Source organism: Balaenoptera borealis (assembly GCF_965194805.1).
Source record: "Balaenoptera borealis genome assembly, chromosome: 2".
Lineage (NCBI taxonomy): Eukaryota > Metazoa > Chordata > Mammalia > Artiodactyla > Balaenopteridae > Balaenoptera > Balaenoptera borealis.
Genome location: NC_138867.1, coordinates 168,436,379 through 168,457,570, shown reverse-complemented (window position 1 = coordinate 168,457,570; position 21,192 = coordinate 168,436,379). Strand labels below are relative to the sequence as shown.

The following is a 21,192-nucleotide window of genomic DNA, read 5'->3' as shown; positions in this document are numbered from 1 at the left end:
TGGCTATGCTGGGCCTGACCTTCGAGAGGGTGGGGCTAGGCCTCCCCCCCTCAGCTCCAGCATCATCTCCCCCCAGCCCCCACCTGTCCTAGCCTGTCCCTCCACCCCTGCCTCCTCAGCTTTCTCCCTCCTTGTGGGTCTGGCTGGATATCAGGGCAGGGTTCAGAGGTGGTGGTAGTAGTGGGGAGGGGGGCATGGAAGGACACAGAGAGAAGCAAGGACTCTGCTCCTGGCTTGGAGAGATGAAGGTGTGGCCTTGAGAAAGCCACTCCTTCAGCCTAAGTTTTCAGAGGCCCACCCAGCTCTGCATACCCCAAATACCCTGGATTGAGGATGTATGTAGGCAATAGCCATGGAGGGACAACGTGAGGCTGCTGCCAACAGGATGCCTCGTTTTTCCTTGAGGCTCTCCCTGTCTGCCTTGGGAAGATCCCCATCCCAAGGTTCTGAGCATGATGCCAGGATTTGGCCAACCATACATTGAGAGACTGCTGAGCCCTGCCAAGACTTGCACTCCTGAGCTATGCCCTGTGGTGGAGGGGAGGCCAGGGGTCCTGTGTCAGCTCTGGCCTCTGGCCTGACGATGGACAGAGGCAGGAGGGAGCCCCTGGGAGTTCTTGGCTTCATGCAGCAGCTCTCTGCCACTGAGAGATGTCCCTCATGACCTCCCAACTGGATTCCAGCTGCGTGAGCTGGACTTCTAAAGTGGCCTTTGCAGGAGGTAGAAGGAGGCCAGGCCCAGAGAGAAGCGGCTGCCTGATTTCCAGGCTTCAGGCTGGTGAGCCTCAAATTGAGGGAACATGTCTGGCCTCCCAACCAGACTGAGCTCCTAGAATGCCCCCTGGTGGACTGAGAAGGGGACCCCACACAGGGGCCATGTCCCCAAGCCCAGGGAGCATGGCCACGTAGCTGGTGCTCAGATGTGAACTGAATGAAGCATGTTGCGGATGTCTGGGGAAGTGGTTTTCAGCTGACTTGGTGGATGTCCTGCTGCACCACTGACTTGTGTGGGGTCTCCCCCCTGGGGCTGCCATGGTCCCCTGCTCACTGCACTGTATATCCCCTGCAACAGGCAGGCCTCCTTTTCCCTTCCTCTGCACTTCCACTGGGGTCTTCTGCCCTGGTCTCTAGTCTACCCCGCCCCAGACTTCAAGACCACTGGCTGTTTCCTCCTTTCTTTGGAGTGGCCATCCTTCTTCCTTCCCCTGGAATTCTGGCTCTAGAGGCCATTGCAGAGGCCCCAGGAGTCTCTGAGCTAAGCATGCCCACCTCATCTCCCATCGTGGCCCCTCCCAGAGGGTCACGACCAATCCAGGCCCCATACCTTGCTGACCCACCACCAAAAATCCAGCACAATCCACAGGTTTTTTTGGTTGTTTCTTCTTTTCGTTTTTGTTTGTTTGTTTTTACTTTCCCCACAGTTTGAAACTCACAAGCTATGACTAAAATAATTTCTTTCATAGAAAGAAAAAGAAAACCACAATAACACATCTGTTTGTCTAGTTCCTATGTATGGTGGATATAGCAGCATCGGAAATAAAATTAAAACCAAAAATGCAAAATTCAAGGCAGAGGAAGGTCGTATCCCTAGCGAGCCGTGCAGCTTGTCCTCCCCACCCACCGCCCCAACTGTCTCTTCCCCCTGCCTGGAGGGTAGGGCCTCGGGGACAGGGGGCTGGGCAACATTTCACAGTGGCAGAGGCTGAGGAGGAGAGGTCTTGGCATGGCAGCACCTGGCAGGAAGTCCCTGTAGGCATTGGTTGAGAGGTCCATCAGTCTCGCTCATTCCCAGACAGGATGGATGAGTCAGACGTGAGAAGGGCCAAGTCAAGCGGCCAACCAGAGGCTCCAGAACAGTGGCCAGTGGCAGGTAGGTCTGGTGCACCATAGCCACAGCAGCAGGACCTGGGGGTCTGTCCTGGCTACGAGGGGCTGGGAAGGAGACCAGTCCTCTGGGGTCTTTGGGTCCTCTGTCTGTAGCACCAGTGTGGCATCATGCCCCGACTCCAAATCTCCCAAACAACCCAACCCAAAGTGAGCCTCCAAGGCAGGGTATGGAGCTGAGTACGACCTGGACAGCAGTACAGGCCAGTGGCTCCCTTCTTGCCTTCCCCTTACAAGGGGCTGTGAATGAGGGAGGTGGAGAGAGGTGCTAGGCCGAGAGGGAGGCAACAGCAAGACTGGAACAGGAGGTTTTGCTCCTTTTCTGTGGATGCGATGGGGTGCAAGTGGGAATGTGAAGGCAGGGAGGAGGGAGAGCCAGGCGTAGGACTTTCTGTCAGCTGCAGAGTAGAAGGCACAGCAGACCAGGCTGAGTGGCACCTTGCTGGGGCCTGGGTGACAGCAGGACGCCACTGGAAAGAGGGCCTGGGTGTCTGATGCCCAGCACAGGGCAGCCAGGACCGAGCCAGGCCTCGTGTTCCAGGCCCTTTCTCAGCCTACTGCCGTCAGGCCCTATCTCCTTCACCCAAGCCCAGGTGGTTCTTGCGGTTCTGCACGGCAAAGGCTCTCCCTGATAGGGTTCCTGGTTGAGAGCGTTGGCAGGTATCAGACTGAGGGAGGAGTGCCGCAGGCCTCCAGGCACCTGAATCATTGTAGGATGGGCCTCAGACCTTAGTGGGAGGGGTAAGGGGACAAGATGCCCCCCACAGGTTCTCCACAGCTCGTTCTGCCAGGAGATACTGCTCTACAGGACGAGGTCAGGTGGAGGGAACCATGTGGTCTTCGGAGGAAGGTGATGGCAGGCTAAATCCCCACCCCTGGAGCCCCGCCCCCAGAGAGGACCCCGCCTCCCTCCAGCAGCCCCATCCCTGGAGTTTCACCCCAGGAAGGGCCCCACACCTGTCGGGAAGAACTCCATCCCACTCATAGCCTCACCCCTGCCCTACCACGGAGGACCCCGCCACCCTCCAGGAGCTCCATCCCAGAGCCCCGCCCCATCCATGGAGGAGTCCCCCCGCCGCCGCCGCCAGGAGGACCCCCAGCCCGGTGCGGCGCCCGCTACTTGCAGGTGTGCACGTCATAGACGCGCGCGCACTCCTGGCAGCTCACGTAGCAGCACCAGTGGAAAACGCAGTGGCACTTCTCCCTGCGCCGCTCGGTGCGCGCGTTGTGGCCGCGACCGCAGCACAGCAGGTCGCAGCCGTCTATGCCGTGCGAGCTCACGTTGCAGGTGCGGTCGCGCGTGCCGAAGGATCCCGTCTCGGGGTTGGGCTCACAGAAGTTGGGCGAGGCCTCGTAGTAGACCAGGTCGCGCTCTGTGGGCACCTTGAAGTAGGTGTAGCGTGGCCGCAGGGTCTCCACCCAGCCGCGCGACTCGCGGTGCTTCTCCACCACCATCTCCGAGGCGCTGTCATACTTGTCCTTGAGGAAGTCACCAATGGCACGGAAGTCGGGCTGCGACCACCAGCAGGTCTTCACCTCACAGCTGCCCGAGAGCCCATGGCACTTGCACTTGAGGTGCATGTGGCTGGCGATGGCCTGCAGGAGCGCGTGAGAGGGGGTGTCAGGGCAGGCCCTCAGTCTCCCCACCTCCCCGGAGGATGGCTGTACTCCTTGCCTGTAGTCCCCCTCCACTCACCTGGCAAACCCAGTCCCCCCACTTGCTCCATAAAGCTCCGGGACTCCCAGGTGGAGCAGGTGCCCTCTCCCAGCAGCACCCTTCCGTGTGGTGCTGCAGGTTCTTGTGCCATGTGGCCCCCCTGGTAGACCCAAGATCCCTGGAGTGCAGGGCCTGGGAGGCCCCCTCCTGGGCTGGGTCTACTCCTAGGCCATCTATGTTAGTGAAGGAAAGAAGGGGCTGTAACATGTGACATGTAAGTGCCGGGGCGCAGGAGGGAAGTCGTTCATTCTGACTGGGGAAACCCAAGACCTCCGTCTAGAGGAGATGTACATGGGCTGGGTGGCAAGGCTGGGGGCTGACCTGAGCACGGATAATGGTAGTGGCTTGAACAGGGTACCTTCAGGGCCCAGGAAGCTGGTTTTATCGGATTGTAGGGGAGTTGCTGAGGATTGTGTGTGTTTCTCCTGTGGGCATCCCAACGTCAGGTTGTCTTCCCTTCTCTCTTTGGGGGAAGAAGTGGGGCTGGGGGTGAAAGGTCCCGTGGCGTAATCAGAACTAAGGCTGAACTGGCCACTGTGATGGGCACTGGCCACATGTGAGGTCCTGAGATGTGGCTGGTGGTCCAAACTGAGAAGTGCTGTTAAGTGCAAACCACATGCTGGGTCACACTAAGTCCCCAGACTTCGTAAAAGAAGAGGATGTAAAATATCTCATTCAAAATTTTAATATTGATTGCATTATTGCAATAACATGTTGGCTATATTGGGTTAAATAAAATTCATTATTAAAACAAATTTCACCTGTTTCCTTTTAAAATGTGGCTACTAGAAATTGATAAATCTAAGGCTTCATGTGGGCTCTGTGTCCAGATGCTGCCTCTACACTGTCCCCCTCTGCCTGCTCTTTCTTCAACCCTTCCCTCTCATACTGGCACATTTTTAGGGGCATCTGTAAATTACATCCCCCCACCGCAGTCCAGTTCTGTCTAATCTCCATTCTCTTCTCTTTTGTGATCAAGCTTTTCCAGAGAGGAGCTGCCACTACCTCTCTCTGCCTCCTCAGTCTCTTGTTTTAGTTTTACTTTTGATCAAAGTTATATATGCACATACTTTGAAGAGTCCAAGAGTTCCTAAGACCTGTTAAGAAAAACAGGAGTTCTGCCCCCACACTCTGATTCACAGCACTTTCCTGACCACTTGAGGCAGCACCTTGTACCTCTACACCTCTAATAAGATGCTTGTCTTGCTACTTCTTGATTTTTCAGTGTTTGGCATTGTCTATGGACCTCTCACCTTGGAGGTCCCATGGGACCTCACCCCACAACTCTGATGCACACTTTTCCCAACCCCCTTCCTACTCTAAAAACTATAGCATAATTCCAGTTAGATCAAAATTTAGTGCTGACAGTATTGGGGCTGTGGTAAATGTCATACTTAGTTGAGCCACATGCCATGATAGCTTTTCCTTTTCTACAAAACGTTTTGTTGTTGCTGTTTTTAATGTACTTATCACAGGTTCAGTCTCACTAACTCCTTTCGTTGTCTAAATATTCTCTTCAAGACTTTCAAACACACCAGCTGATCTATGGATTTCATCTTCTTGGAGACATCTTTTTCAAAGGCCTTCTGGTAAATTTTGTGAAATGTGCATGTCTGAAAACAAATCTTTTCTACTTAAAGTTGAAAAGATGATTTAGCTGGGTATAAAAGCCTTGGCTTAAAATATTTCCCCCTCTCAGGATTCTGAAAGCATTACACTATTTTATTCTAGCTTTCACTGTTGTTCTTAGAAACTCTGATGACATTTTGATTCCTGATCCTTTGCATGAAACCAAAGCGTGTTCTGGGAAGCTTGGAAGGCTTTTCTGTGTCATAGGCTGTGAATTTCACAGCGAATTTTGATGTGGGTCTTCCCCTTTCTTGTGCTAATCACTTATGCGGCCTGTTTTGTCTGAACTTCTGCTCTTCAGCCCTGGGAACCTTCTTGTCTTATTTCTTTACCAAATTCCTCATCTTCATGTTCATCACTGTCTTTCTTGGACAGATCCTCCATATTTTCTATCCTTTCCTATTTTCCATCTCCTTGTCTTTTTTTTCTCTACTTTGTGGGAAGGGTGTCTCAACTATCTTCCAACCTTTCTGCTGAGAGTTTTGTTTTTGCTGTCCTATTTTTAATCTCTAAGAGCCTCTTTTCCCCCCTGAATGTTCTTTTAAATTAACATCCTGTTCCAATTTTATGGATTCAGTGTTTTATCTCTCTGGGGATAGTGATGGTTTTTTGAAGTTTTCATCTCTCTTTACAATGTCTCTTTCCCATAAGTTTGGGGGTTTTTTTTCTTTATTTTGGTCTTTACCTTTGTGGTTGCTGGAGGCCTTCCTCAGATGTTCAGTGATCCTTGGCTGCCTGCTCATATTTGATAGTGGGGAGCCAAAAATCTTGTTGAAACCTCCTGTACATGGGAGGTATTCATCTATTTGGGCCCTCACTGTTGAGTGATCTGGCCACGTTGCTTTTGGGGGAACCCCCATCTCAATATCTTCAAGTCTCTTCTCTTGGGTTGGTCTGATTCTCAGGGGAGAATCTTCCATTTTCCTGCCTAGAGCATAATCAAGCTTCACTGTGGCACTAGGAGATTAGGAAGACAAATGTGTATGTAGACAGACTACTTTTACTTGGGCAGCCTCACCCTCAGCAGTCCAGACACCTTCTGCTTTACCCTTTTTAGGGAATAAGCCTCCAGACTTCTGCCATGGTGATGGAGGGGTGCTGTCTGGATGCAAGAGGTTGGATAGAAGAGCTGGTACATTAAAAAGTGCTTTCAAAATAGACTTTAAAATGAAAGCACAGCTCAGCATACACACTTTTTCCCCAGACCAGCAAATGACCAGTCTTTCTGTTTTCAGCCCCATATCTATCTCTACTTCTCAAGATATCTGATACTAGAAATTCCATGGTTGATTCTCAGAGTTCTCTACTGGCTTAAGATTTAGCTTTCTTGAGTGTACTAAGATACTGAGTATTCATCTATCTGCTTTTTGCTTTCAAAATTTTGTTGCCATTGTCACCTTTTCTGTTTTCCATGTTCTCAATAGTTTATTTATGTATCTTAAAATTAATTCATTGTCATTTTAGTGGCATTCTAGGAGAATGCAGAGGAAAATATTTGTATTTTGTTTGCCATCTTTAACTGGAAACTCCCATTCATTCTTCAGGTCTAAAATTTCTATGTGATTCTTTCCCAAATCTTACATTTTAGCTTTGTGAAAATAAGTAGGCATATTTTTTCTCATAATCTGTGTCTAATAATTCCAGTACTCGAGTCTTGTTTCTGTTTCTTTTGTTGTTGTTGTTGTTTTGTTTTGTTTTGTTTTGCTGATTATCACTCATTTAACAGGTTATCTTTGATTATGTGTTGAACATTGTGTTTGAAAAGTTGTTTGTAGAAAAAAATTTCAGCCTAGCATAAGGTTATCATCCTCCAAAGAGGATTTATCTGCTTTCTCCAGGTACATGGGGATACCAGCAATTTGGGACCACCTTAATCCATTCAGTCTAGAGATTTTACTAGCCTGTACATGTGCATAAGGGCTTGTCTACTTCTGATTTTCCTTTACTCCTCAGGATCCCAGCCTAAACCGAGGAGTTTTTTCCTAGACATAGCACCTTTGGTGGGCCCCTTTCAGCTCTGTGAGGCTGCTGGAAATGCAGCTCAGCATACGCACTTTTTTCCCAGACCAGCAAATGACCCCTGGACAAAAGCTGCCCCAGACACCAGGTTCAGAATCTTGTCTTCTGGACTTTGGACTGCTAATTCCTCACTATATGGTTAGTTATTTGACACTTAACAATTATTTTATGGAAGTGTAATATACATGCAAAAGTTTATATGTCATAAGCGTGGAATATGACAAAATTTCACAAATTACCAGCCTCAGAGCCCCAGCTCCTCAGAAACTCCCACCATGCTCTGTTCCCTCTGTTATACTCTCCCCTCTCCAGGCCATATATTCTAAGAGCATCTCCTTGACGACTAATGATATTGATCACCTTTTCACATATTTATTGGACATTTCTAGATTTTCTTCTGTGAAGTGGCTTTCCATTTTTCAGCCAACTTTTCTATTGGGTTATCAGTCTTTTTGTTCTTTTTATACTATAACTTTCATATACTTGTTGGGTGTATATATTGTGAACATCTCCTCCTGTGTGGATTGCCTTTTCAGTTTCATGGTGGTGCCTTTTTATAAATTTTAATATAGTCCACATTATTACATTTTTCTTTCATTGTGAGTGCTTTTTTGGCCTGTTTAGGAAATCTTTGCCTATTCCAAGGTCACAGAGATGTTCTCCTATGTTTTCTTCTAAACATTCTTTGTTTAATCTTTCCCATTTGGAAATGGGAAATTGATTTTTTATATGATGTGAGGTAGGGGTCAAGATTAATTTTTTTCCACATTGTTATCCAATTGACTGAGCACCATTTATTGAAAAGACCATTTCCCCCTCTGTACTGCACTATCTTCCTTGTGATAAATCAGGTAACTTATACAGGTGAGTATTCTATACTTTTAAAGGGTACTTTTTACATTTCATCCTACATTTGTACCTGTCTTTAGCCAGAAGATTAATTTGAGTCACCTAGTCCCCTGTTGCTGGAAGTTAAATGTTCACTCTTCAGCTCTCTGCAGTGCCCTGGTTCCACTGGCCAAGGCCGGGGCCAACTCTGCTGAACACTTTTCAGTCCCTACACATATCACTTCCTATCAGTAGTTCCCCACTGAACCTCTGATTAAGTTCACTAAGGCCCCTTTTCAGAAGGGCTCACAAAGCCCTGTACAGCTTGGTCTCTGCCAGCCTTTCCATCCCCCAAATCTTTTTCTTCCTCTGTTCTCCACATTCTACCTGGACTAACTCACATGCATTCTTTCAACTCTGAGCTACCCAGAGGCTCTCCTGGCTTCCCTTCACCTGGATAACTGCCAATTATTCTGCTTGTCTCCACTCACCACCTCTGCGAGAAGTCTTTTTTGAGACTCCAGCCTGGGTCTGACCTCTCCTCTATGTCCAGATCACCTTGTGTGTGTGCATTTCTTCATCGTAGAACTTACCACACTGTGGTGTAGCAGCCTGGCGTCTCCCTCCCTGGATGTGCAGGAGCTCCTGCAGAGCAGACCTTTCTCCCACCCCTCCTTCCTTGTGACCCCAGCTGCACAGGTGGACCTGCCATCCTGTGGGAATGCCCTAGACCTCGTGGAGCAACTGGACAGCCCCATGTTTCAGACACCGCTGGGCAGGAGGTGAGCAGACCCCCAGCCTGGCCACCATATACATCCCTCCCACAGCCCACCACCCTGCCTACACCATGCCACACTCCTCAAGGGACCGGGGTACATACCCTGCTCAGAAAGCTTCTATTTCCCAGGGACCCGCAAGGGTGTGGTCTCAGGGCTCTCGGATTCACAACCCAGGATGGGGGCGGGGGCCGCGGACGTACCTGGCGCCCAGCCTCATTGTTGTGGCGGTTCATGGCGGAGCGAGCGTCTGGTCGGTTCTCCCGCGCGTCTGCGAACTCCCGAGACACCATCCCGCCGAACTCGATGTCCTCACTGCAGCCGCCCCACTTCCAGCCCTCACCGGGCGAGCCCTGGTGGCGGCTGCTGCAGCCGCAGATGGCAGCGGAGCCCTCGGCGCACGAGCGTGTCACAGCGAAGGCTACGCCGGCGGAGGCGATGGCGTGCACAAAGGCGGACTCCCGGGTGGCTGCGGAAAGAGGCGACGTGGTTGGCAGGACCCGGCAGGGCTGAGGTGGTGGGACTGGCGTGGGGGCGTGGCTGCCTCTTCCCGGGCTGGGTCCTGGGCACCCACAGTGGGCTAGACTCGCAGCGCGGTAACCGCGGTACAGTAATCGGAGTCGGGGAGGCAGGACTGCGGTGGGACAGGAGCGCGCGTCTCCAAGGGAGGACCCAAGGAGGAGGGAGAGCTGCCCCAAAGAAAGTATACGGAGGGCTAAGGAGCCCAAGGCAAGATGCTGGACATAACTTGTCATGGAGAACAGCAGGGACGGCTGAAATCAGAAAGTCAGATCATAACCAGTGCTGGTGAGGATGTGGAGAAATCAGAACGCTGTACACTGCTGGCTGGAAGGAAACTGGTGCTGCCCCTTGGAAATGGGTTTGGCAGCTTCTTGAAAACATACACCTACCCTATGACCTGGTCATTCACCTCTGAGGTATTTACCCTGGAGGAAACCTGTGTCCCTGCAAAGACCCGGAAGCAAATGTCACTGCAGCTTTATTTGTAATAGTCCCAAACTGGCAGCTCCAAAATGTCCAACAACGGGTGAATGGATGAAAAATTGTGGCATGAAATAAATAAGTCGTGGGTATGTGATGTACAGATGGTGACTAGAGTTAATAATATTGTATATTGGAAAGTTAAGAGCGTAGATCTTAAAAGTTCTCATCATAAGAAAATATCTTGTAACTGTGTGGGGTAATAGATGTTAACTAAACTTATTGTGGTGATCGTTTCACAATATACACAAACATTGAATCATTATGTTGTACACCTAAACTAATATAATGTTATATGTCAATTATATTTCAATTAAAACTTGTGGCATATCCATGAAATGGAATTCTATTTAGCATACCAGAAAAGAGAGCATGGATGAATCTCAAAACAATCAGGAGGATTGATTAAAAGGCGTACAAAAAAGGCTCCTTCTAGTGTACCAGCAACCCACGGTGGAGCCCCCGTGCCCAGATGTCCTGGTTGGAAGCTTCCCACAGCCCTGCCCAGGGCATGGCTCCTGGCCCACGTGCTGCCCACTTGTGCCTCTTTTTCTGCCTGCACACCCTTCCCCTCTTCCACCCCGACACCAGGTACTGAGAGGCCCAGCTGAAGGGCTGCCTCTTCGGGAACCTTCCGAAGGTCAGTGCCTCCATTTGCACCTCGCCTCCTGCTGGCCCCACATGCTTGGGTCTGGAACTGAATGCCTGCCAGGAACCGCGTCCAGGCTGCCTCTGACCTGGTATTGGAGCTGCCGCCGGCGTGCAGCCTTCTCTTTCTACACATGGAGAAAATGAGTCAGGGGATGTGGCACTGGTTTTCAGAATGCCAGTGGGGGATGGCTGGAGCTTGGGAAGGAAGAGCCGGTGGGGCCGAACTGGGTGAGACAGGCACGTGAGGGAGTCAAGGGAGGCCTGCCTTGGCGAGGCCAGCTGCAGGGGGTCGCTGGGTGTGGGAGGCCTAGCCTGACCCTGGTAGACAGAAGACTAAAGGAGCTGGTCTCAAAGGACAGGCAGGAAATCGACAGAGGAAAAGCAGGGGGCAGGGGTATTCTGCATGCGGAGGCCCACAAGGGCAGGGCCTCAGGTGGGGAGGGGTTGGGCTGGCAGGACCAGAGGGAAGTACAGGGCATGTGGGGGACAGCCTGGACTTTGCAGAGGCTGGACTCCCAGCCAGGCTTCCCCAGATGGGATGAATGAATGAATGCATCATGCCTCCTGAGTGTGTGCAAACATTTCTTCAAGGGCACCAAGCCACGATCCGCTCCAGGTGGAGGACAAGGGCCTGGGGGTGCCCTGGGTCCCACGTGAGCTGATAGGACTCACTCCTCGACTCGCCATTCCACATGTGTGTGTGGGAGTAGCTGCTGTTTGCCAAGCCCTGCTGGAGAAACATCAGGGAGCAAGATGACCTCGTGGAGCTTACCTGCTGATTAGCAGGAATTTTAAAATCCTAGGTTAAAAAAAATGCTATGGGCTGTGGAGTGAGCAGGAGAGATGTAGGAACAGAACCAACCAGGACCTTCTGTGCCAGGCAAGGGGTGTGTGCCCTGCTGTGTCCCTGAGCTCCTCGTGGGCAGAGGCCCCACTGCAGGACTGGACACTGTTAGGGCTCCAAATGGCTACAGAAGAGTTATCAAAGGGGGCTGCTGTCTCCTCACCCCACATCAGTGCCCTGGAGGCTTTTTTCCTGGGAGGGGGAGGGACAGGTGGGCTTCCCCCTGGGGAGTGAGTAGAAGTTTTGGGTTGCTCCCCACACTTCCTCCAGCTGCACGGTCTCACCTGCTCCCAGATTTGCATCTGAGCATGTGTGTCCCAAAGCTCAGGTGGCAGAGGCAGGAAAATGGTAAGATAGAGTTCCAGCCAGCAATGTGCACACACTCAGACTCATCCACATAGCTTCGTACACATCCACACACACCTGCCACTGAAAAAAGCACATTCACTCCTATACCAAGAACACACAGTGTGAAACGTGTCTGAGGAAGTGCCCTCTGCACGAGCCTCCCGATAGCTGTCAGGCCCCACCCTGCTTTTGGTGACTCTTTCTGTGGATTTGCCAACAGTTCTGGATGGTCCTCTGCAGGCCCCGGCCAACCTGTGTACTCCCCATGTTTTGCCCAGAGCAGGCCTGGACTCTCGCTGCTTTCTGGAAACTCCCAGGTGGTAAGCACCCAGCCACAAACCCAGAAAGGGACTCCTCATTTCTCCCCTGTCAGCCTCCCACTGACAGCTTGGCTGGGGACTGCCCAAGTCTGAAGGCTGCTCTGGCCTCCTGACATGGCCCTGGCCCATCCTGCCTCTCCTGGCTCTTCACCAGCCCGCAGTATCTCCCAGTTGCACCAGAAGAGGTTCCTAGTTGGGACAGGCACCTCCAGCTTCCAGCTTCCCCCACCCATCCACACACATGTAACACAGACACACACACACACTCCCTCTTTCACCCATATATGCATGTACACTCATCCACAGACACACAGACACACACACACTCTCACTCTCTCACCAATATATGTATGCACACACATCCACAGACACACATGTAGGCACACGCTCTTACACAGGTATGCACACACATGCCCACACACACGCTCACACATACTGTAGGAGGAGCGCTTTGTCCAGCGCCCATCTGGCCCTGCCCAGCCCTTCTCCGGTTCTTGCCACTGTGTCCTTGCTTGACTCACACACAGGCTGACTCTGCGCCGCCTCCTGCCCTCTCAGCCCTGTCCACCACTCCCTGGCCTCCAGCCACACTCAGCCCTCGTCCTTCCCTTGGGTTCTTTCCAACTGCTTCTCTGCTCATGTGCATCTGCCATGTCCCCATCCCTGCTCTTTGAGGCACAGGCCAGGGTCCTGACCCTGCAGTCCGGGTTCGGTCCACGCCTGGCCCTGGAGCCCTCGGGCTCCCCAGGTACTTCAGGAGCACCCTCTTACATCCATTCTGCCTGAAACCTCCCTGAGCTGGGGGCTGTGTCCTGTTCACCTTTTGTTTCTAACCTGGAGTCCCAGCCCATCCCACAGATGGTTGTTGGGGAGTGACAGCCTGGTCAGGGAAGAGGTCACGGGCCCTGGGCTGGGGCAGGGAGTCCAGGAGGGTCTGAGCCCACCTGGGCAGGCCTCCCCCTTGGGACCTGGCTCTCTGCCCCTCCCTACTCAGCTTGTCCTTGAATGAATTCAAGACAGCTCCCCTCACTGTTTCCTTTCCCAAATGTCAGCCAGGCAGCTGCCTCCTCAAGACACTTGAAGCCCCTGCCCCGTTTTCCTTTTATAATACAACTGATTAGTTACAGGCCAGCCTGGAGCCACCTTCTGCTGACTCAAAGCACCATGAATAAACAACTGCATGGACACAGACCCCTTTCCTTCTTGCCCCTCCACTCAGAAGGGCCCCCGCCCTTATTTTGTCTTCTCAAGGACTCAGGTGGTCCCCCGCCTCCAACTCCTCAGAGGGTGGGCTCAGATCCTGATTCTCACCCTTCCAGGGCCCCGGTCTGGTATCTTCCCTCCTGCCCATGCAATGACCCTGGGTTAGGGGCTGTGAGCTGGTGGCCTGGGGGTTCCTTATCACCTCTCCCAGGGCAGGGTAGAGCCAGTATGTCCTTGGCATTCCTGGAACCCACTGCACACAACCTGGCGCCTCCCCCACTGCACCCTCTCTGGTGGCCCTTCTCAAGGCTCAGATTCTCCAAGCCTTGAATATGCTCCCCCAACTCCCTCTGAGTCTGCCCCCTGAGGGCCCAGGGCTAGCTCCTACAGGAGGATCCTGCCTCTGTCTCTGCCTCTGCTCTGCCCCCTCCTCTAGCCCCTCCTCACCTCCCCCTTCTCCAGCTTCTGAGATAAGGGGAGAGAAAGCAGGCCTGGGCCTTTGCTCTGCCCTGAACAGGGCTTGGAGATCTCTGCTTATCGAGCTCAGGCAAACAGTCCAGGGCTGCCAGACACACTTGAGGGGAAGGGTATGTGGGGGTTGGGAGGGGTGTTCCCCCTTGAACTTGGAGGAAAAAGAAGTCATTCCTGCCCTGCTCTGTCACCAACTAGCTGTGTGACCCTGCACACTTCTCTTTCCTTTGGGGGCCTCAATTTCCTCTTCTGCTAAATGAAGAGAGGGTCTCCTCACAAATAAAGTCCCGAGGGCCAAGGACACCTTGGAGCCGGCCTTTAAATTGCTCATGAGGAAAAGAAGCCTTTTAGAAGAGCACGAGCCAGAAAAACTTGAGGTGGTTCATTCTGGCAAAGAAAGTCCCTTTTAAAATTGAAGACACAGGTCTTCTAAGTAGTTCCCCGAGATACTGATAAATCACAAAGGGGAAAAACTGAAACTCTGCATTGGAGAAATCTGACAGACCCCGCCTTACCAGAGAAATTGGGGTTGCGGTCACCAGCAACGGGACAGAAGACGGATGGATGCCACGTGCCTCCTAAGACGAGGCCCCCACCAGGACATTCCACCTCCTTTGAGACATTCTAACCAAAGAATTGTAACTTGCATCTAATTATCAGGAAACATCAGACAAACCAAACCCAAAGGCCTAACCAAGCTCCTCCCAGTCTCAAGGGCATGAAGGGCAGGGCTGGGCTGAGGAGCCTAAGGACCTGGGATGGGATCCTAGACAGATAAGGGACATTGGTGGAAAATTGCGTGAAATCTGGGTAAAGTCTGGAGTTTAGTTAGTAGTGATGGATCTTAGTTTTGATGGATCTAGCTGGGTTTGTGTGATGTCAGCACTGGGAAGACCTAGGAAGAGATCTGGACTCCTGCAGTATTTCTATAAGTATACAATTATTTCCAAAGAAAGAGTTAAAACACATCCTGAGACTGTGCAGAAGGAAGACCCCCTGAATGCCCAGATGACATCCCACAGTGTTGGGGCTTTTAACCCAGGAATCCATGGGCAGGCTTTAGGGGGTTCATAACCCTGCCAAAATCATGAGCTGGAATTCCAGGGCATGTCTGAAAACTCATGTGTTTTTCTGGATAGATTGCTTTTATCAGATTTCCACAGGGGTTTGAACCAAGAAGGTCATGACTGACTGGCTGGAGTAGCCTCAGTTTACAGAGGAAGGGGGACAGGGCTCCCCTAAGGTCATGGGTGGGGCAGGCACAACCAGAACTCAGATCAGGGTCTGAAGCCCAGCAGCTACCCCAGTTACAGCAAAGTTTTTAGCCACAGACAGCAGCCTTGTCAGAGATTATACAACAGAGGCAGCTAGGGAGGGGGAGAGAGAACCATCCTGCCTGTGGGAAGAGAATTGCATCTTGGAGATGAGACTGCAAATACCTCTGTCACCAGCAAAATGTCTTCTTTTGAATAGGCTATGGCAGGTCAAGAGAGGAGGAGGGGACATGGGCTATGAGACGGGGGTGCTTAAGGACCAATGTTGCCAATTTACCAAGTTGCTGTGGTAGAGCCTGCATGAGCTTTTTGAGCTATCTCAGTCCTGCTCTGTTCCAGCCCAGGACTCTTATCCCACACTGCAATTAGGGCTTGGGAAAAGGAAGAAGAAAGGGAATCTTGTAACAAAGTCTTTCTATAAGACAAGCATCTTCCATCGAGAAAACCATCTTCCCCAGAAACTTGATGTTGTCTCATGAGCAATTATTTACTGAGTTCATGCAAAGTATCAATGATATACCCTTCCTTTCATTCTTCTACCATCTAGCCATCCATCCATCTACAATCCACCCATCCATCCATTTATTCTTCTACCATCCATCCATCCATCCATCCATCCAGGACCTGAGAGTCTATAATGAGCCATACACTAGGAATATAAAATAAGTAAGATGCAAGGTGCCCATTCTCAAGAACCAAGGTAAGAAGTCTGCAAGAAAGTGGATTGCTGCTCTCTCTGATGAAATGTCTAACAACCCAGGCTTTCTGAAAGGTTGAAGGAGCTACCTGTTCTTGCGGTAATCAAGCATAAACTGGATGACCCACTGTTAGGTGGAGGGAATCCCTGCACTGGGAAAGAGGAGGGTGAACCAGAGGAATCCTCGCATTCCTTTAGTGGGAGGCCCTGCTATTGCAAGTCAGGTTCTTTGCTTTGGGCTGTGCTGAGTCACCTGCCTTTGGGAGCTTACAGTTTATGATGAAGAGAGTAAGGGGAACAAGGACACACAGTAGGCTTGGCAATGTGAGCTCTGGGGCAGGCCTGGGATGGATGGGTGGCTGAATGGATGGATGGTGGATGAGTGAATGGATGAATGAATGGGTGGGTGGTGGAGAGTGGGTGGATGGGTGAGTGGATGGATGGATGCGTGGTGGTGGACAGAGGACAGTGGGTGGATGTTGGCTGGATGATGGATTGATGGAAGGGTGGATGAATTGTGGATGGATGGAAGGGTAGAGGTAGAGTCTGGGGCAGGTGAAGGAGTACTATGTGGCAAGAGCTGGGAGTCTGGGGGAGGGCAGGGGGAGTCGCCTGGCAAGGCTGCATCATCACTGAGGCCAGCCCAGCCCTGGGTATGGGGGTTGAGTGTCACATGTGAGATGGGCTTTGGCAGTTACTTCACTTCCCTGGGTCTCAGAACTTTAGAACTAGAGGGATTTTAACAAATCTTGTCTCCAGATTTGGATTTCATAGGCTTGGCAAGTACTAGAAATTACTTGGGGACTGAAATAGGACTGCAAAATGTTGTTACTTTTTTGAGAGAATAAGACACATAAGAAATGACTATCATAATTTCAGAAAAGGACCTTTTAACATTAAAAATGGATACAGTTCCAAAGTCCTATATGCTGAAGAAAGTTCAAAAAAATTATTCCAAGGGGCTCGCCTTTCACATTTCACCATGAAGCTGGTGGTTGGCAACTATTTATTGAGCACTGACTGTGTTCTAAGTGGACAAGAAGGCTGCAGCCTCTGTCCCAGAGCTGATTTTCCCTCTGGGAGATTACCCAGAAGGCCCTTTTATCAGGGATTGATAGGAGAGCACCGCCCAGAGGCCTCCCTGCCCTGGGCCCTGCGCATCTTTTTATAACTGCTGAGAGGACTGGTCCGGACAGAAAGAGAGGGCTCCTCTCTGCTGAGCCACCACCATGGGCCCTGCAGGCCCTCTCAGTCCCAATGATGTGTGATGGCTCAAAGTGGGTCAGCCCCCTTCCCAGGCTGCCCAACAGTGAGTACTGAGCCCAGACAGGGGTCACAGGAGAGGCTCTTGCACCCCCCAGCAGTGGGTCCTATGACCACCAGGCTGTTTCTGTAGTTGCAGCTTTCAGGAGGTGAAGGGCCCACCTGCCCTGCTGGGCCCCATCCTTCACAGCCACAGGGAGTGAGGAGAGGCCCACCTGTCCTCTCCTGGAAGGGGAAGGCTATGGGGGCCTGATACCAGATGAGAAGGAGGGGATGGCCGAGGGCTCCTGGGATAAGCCCGTTGGCCTGAGGGGGCGCTGGAGCGCTTTTCGGAGGATAGAGTGTGACCCCTGGCAGTGGAAGTTCCTGGAAGGGGATTGTGGTTCAAATTCGACCACTGACCAATGAGATCAAGCTCCTGGGTGTTCTGTCTGTGGAGTCCACCCAGTGGACCCTTTGAGAAGCTCTGCAGGTAACCAGGTGCCCCAGCAGTGGTCACTGCAGACCTACCAGTGGACCCAGGCCCACTGTTCTGGGTGGGGGGGCATCTATATCTGTAAGGAGTCCTCTGGTGATTCTGATGCATCCCTGAGCTGAACTCAGGCTCCATTATGGTCTCAGATTCCTAAGCCCCCTTCTCTGGAAGCTGGCCAGACCCAGGAGGTGTTTGGGAGGGAGGTCCCAGGACAGGATTCTGCAGGGAGGAGTTTACTGTGGCAAGGGTGTCTCTGACACACTCCCCCGCATTAGAGGGACGTGGAGGTGGCTAACACGAAGGGTCTCAAATACTCCCCCTGCTCCGGGCTCCTGCAGTGGGCTGTGCATCTCTGGCCCGGCTCCTATGTGAAGCGAGGCCCTGGGTCACTGGGGCCTGGCTGCTATCATCTGGTGGCTGGGTGGGGATTCAGCCTGGGGCAGGGTGGGGTGTGACCTCCTCCTTGGGAACTGTAGGATCTGCCTGTCAAAGCCTCCTCCTGGCTGAGTTCTGGCCTGAGGGACAGCCCTCTCTCTCCTGGGCGTGCCTGCCCCATGGCCCCTGGAGACCTGGGGCTCCACTACTCCCCTGGGCAGTGTTGACTTTTGGGTCAGACTCCCTGCCTTGGTGCTGGGGTTGGTCAGCAGAGAGGGTGCAGCCATGAGGCAGGCTCCCTTGTCTCCATGGAGACCCCCTCCACCCCCCACCCCCCGTCAGGACCATGGCTGCAACCACAATCACCTGCCCAGGGTGGCGAGTCCTGGACCCCAGCCCCACCACTCTACTGCCCTGCAGGGAAGCTTCTCTCTCGCCAGGTATGTGAGGAGAATCCCCCATCCTACAGGCTTGTCCCCACTCAGCTGGGGGCCCTCTGTGCGTCTTCCCTGGCCTTCCACGTTAGGAGTTCTTCGTGGCAGCTGCTGGTGCTCACAGCTGGACAGGACTACAGAGAGGCCAGGTCAGGGCAAATGGCTCCTGTGGCCACTGGGCCTCCATGGGAGCCTCTGTGGGGGCCTCTCTCTGCTCCTACCTGCCCACAGAGCATCGTTGGCAGGACACAGAGAGAACTCGGTGCCCTCACTCATGCCGCATCCTTAGCACACACTCAAGGGCAGCGACTGCGGCTCCCCCTCAGGCACCACTCAGCCTCCTTGGGCCAGGCCTGGGCCTCTGCACACCTGGCAGGTGAGAGGCTGTAGGAGGGGGAGGCTGCAGAGAGGCAGGTCCAGGGATGGCCACCCCACAAAAGACAAGCAAGTCCTGCAGTGCCTGTGCACGTGCAGAGAGGTCAGCAAATGCTCTGTGTCTGTCTCCCTGGCCCATGAAGGCCTCAAGGGCACTTTTAGAGCATTCAGAGGTTGGCACCTCTTCCCCTACCAATGCCCCAACATGAGGGAAGGAGAGATGGGAGACTGGCCTGAGCCCCTAGCCGGCAGTTTGCTCCCTTCCCACACAGCCCACCTTCCTTGGTCTCAGAGCTAGCGGGGCGGCCAGGAGGGGGTGTCGCAATGGGCAATGGCATTTGGTAATCCCGTTGGCCCGTCCTGCACAAAGGATGGAGCCACCTGAGAGCGGAATGCAGCTTGCGCCCCACTATAGCTGCGGCCCCTGACACCGCCCGGCCGCCAGCACGGCCGGCGTCCTGATTACCTGCTGGGGCTAATGAATCTGGCTTTGTGAGCCACTGTCACGCCGCGTTAGGCCCACAATGGCTCTCGATATTTTATATGAATTTCCTCCCTCGTCGGCGATTAGGCCATAGCAAGCCAGTCATAGCAACCGGGAGGTATGCGCAGCCCAGGGGCCTGGGGCGCGAGGGGAGCTCGCTATTCACACGCTTTAACACAGCACTCCCGAGGGCGTGTGAATCGCCAGCAGCATTTTCACTTTTCTCTTGTGCTTAATCTTGTCGTCGTCGTGGGGATATTGTTTTCTGAGCCGGGCGCGGCAGGGTGTCGCCGGGGTCTCTCCTGGCCCCTTTACACACACCCCCAACTGGGGAGAGTTAATGATATACGGGGGAGGCCGCAGAGACAGTCGGAGCTCCCCAACCACCGTGAACCGAAACACTTTCCGATGAGGGTCAGGGGTTGCAACCTGGATTCAGGGATGCCGATTCCCTCAAGGACCCCTTCTTCTCTCTGACCCCTCCTGAGCCCTGTGGCTTGTGCCGTCCTGGCTGTCCTGCCCTGGCCCCGTGCCTGCACGCCGGCCCTCCGCAGATCAAGCCGGGACACACAGGGAGGTGGACAGACCACCCCCTGGAGCCTGGCCAAGGGAAGGGGCTCTGCTGGGGAGGGGACAGGCCATGCTGTGCCCCCTCCTGCTCCTCCCCAGCCCAACCCCCAAGGAGAATGGGGAAGAAGGCAGGCAGACATGGGTGCTTGTCCCAGGGCTGTCCAAGGGCACGGGCGGAGGGTTGCGAGGGGATGAGCACTGTCTGGGGAGCCAGAGAAGGCAGCAGGCACCCGGAACACACTTGCGGAGACCTTGATTGACACCCACAGACCCTGCCCCTAGGTAACCAACCAGGACTCTGACATGATGTGCTTTGAGGGGGTCAGCCAGGGCCCCCAACTCAGCTGCCCAATGGGTGAGGTCCAAGTGCAGACCCCACAGTGAGAGTCGGACCACTTCTACCAGCAGCAAGGCTCCCTCTGCCAGTGGGGATGCCCCACCTGGAATGCAGATGTGCAGGCCCTGTGTCCTCCGGGTCCTGAGACCCCGAAGGGAGCTTTGGGGGCACATATGCTGGAATCAGAGGCAGGGTTGAGTGGCTCCCCCAGTCTCTTCTTTAAGGAAGCCATTGTAGCCCAGGCTTGGGGGTGCCTGGGAAAGCCACTGCCAAGGGCACTATACTGAGGGCACTAAACTAGTGGATGGACACAGGCTGAGGCCCGGTTTCTAGAGGTCACTGATGATGAAGCTGGGGACCATGCCCCACCTGTTCACGCTGACGTGCTGGGACACCAGTGGGAGAGGCATCAAGGGTCCTGCTGCCCACTGTGGATGACTCACCTCTTTATGGCCCCTTCCATTTCTCTAAGTTGCAAATGCCCCACCCAGCTGAGACCCAGGTCCCCGCCAAAGTCATGTGCCACCCACAAACCCACTGGCCTGGACCTTGGACCGGCTGCACCCACTGTGCTTCCCTAGGGGCATGGCCCTGGCTGGGCTTCCTCCAGGAGTGTCTGCTAAGGCACTGAGGTCTGGGACCTGCCTTCCCTGCCTTTTGGCCTCCCCACCCCTTCACCTCACTGGGGGTCAAGAGTGGGTGTCGGCCAGCTCTCAGGGAAAGCAGGCGCTCCAGGTGTCCAGGGGCCTGCCTGGAGGGACAGATAAGCCGCAATCGTGTGCCAGCCTTCATGCACTCAAAATTCTTCAAATACTTTCTGCCTAATGCAGGTTACATGGTTCTGCTGCTGTGGAAAGTGAGGGTGGAGGGTACTTCTTCCGAGCCCGGGTTCACCTCTGTCACTCAACCCTACGTTCCTCGGTGGCAGCTTCTCAGGGGTCCACCTGGCCCACCCAGCCCCCAGCCCCAGGCCAGGCAGATGGTGGTTTGTGTGTGTGTGTGAGTGTGTGTGTGTGAGCTGGAAGCAGGAGGTATGAGCACACTCTCTTTCCCTCTTATCCTCACCCCACACGCACACACTCGCACACCTCCACACGGGGCTGGGGCCCTCTGCTCAGCTGACAGTGTTAAGCTTTGTTCAACTAGGCCGCCTCAGCAGGGGTGGTCAAGCACCCCACAGACCTTGCCACAAAGCCTGAGTGACCTCTGACACGAT

The 21,192-nt window shown here is 53.3% G+C and overlaps 1 protein-coding gene across 3 annotated transcripts in view; it reads right to left on the bottom strand.

The window, feature by feature from the left end:
* Window positions 1-1,490: 1,490 nt before the first annotated feature.
* Window positions 1,491-21,192, bottom strand: part of WNT3A (Wnt family member 3A) — a 48,251-nt gene continuing 28,549 nt past the window's right edge. The window contains exons 3-5 of one of the 3 annotated variants that reach the window (XM_082379505.1): window positions 9,057-9,322; window positions 3,052-3,480; window positions 1,491-2,612 (exon numbers count right to left, since the gene is read on the bottom strand). In XM_082379505.1, coding sequence (XP_082235631.1) covers window positions 2,607-2,612; window positions 3,052-3,480; window positions 9,057-9,322 — 701 coding nt within the window. In that variant the 3' untranslated portion in view covers window positions 1,491-2,606. Of the gene's footprint in view, window positions 3,481-9,056; window positions 9,323-21,192 lie in introns of all 3 variants that reach the window. The other 2 variants (XM_082379506.1, XM_082379504.1) reach the window with 2 other exon arrangements.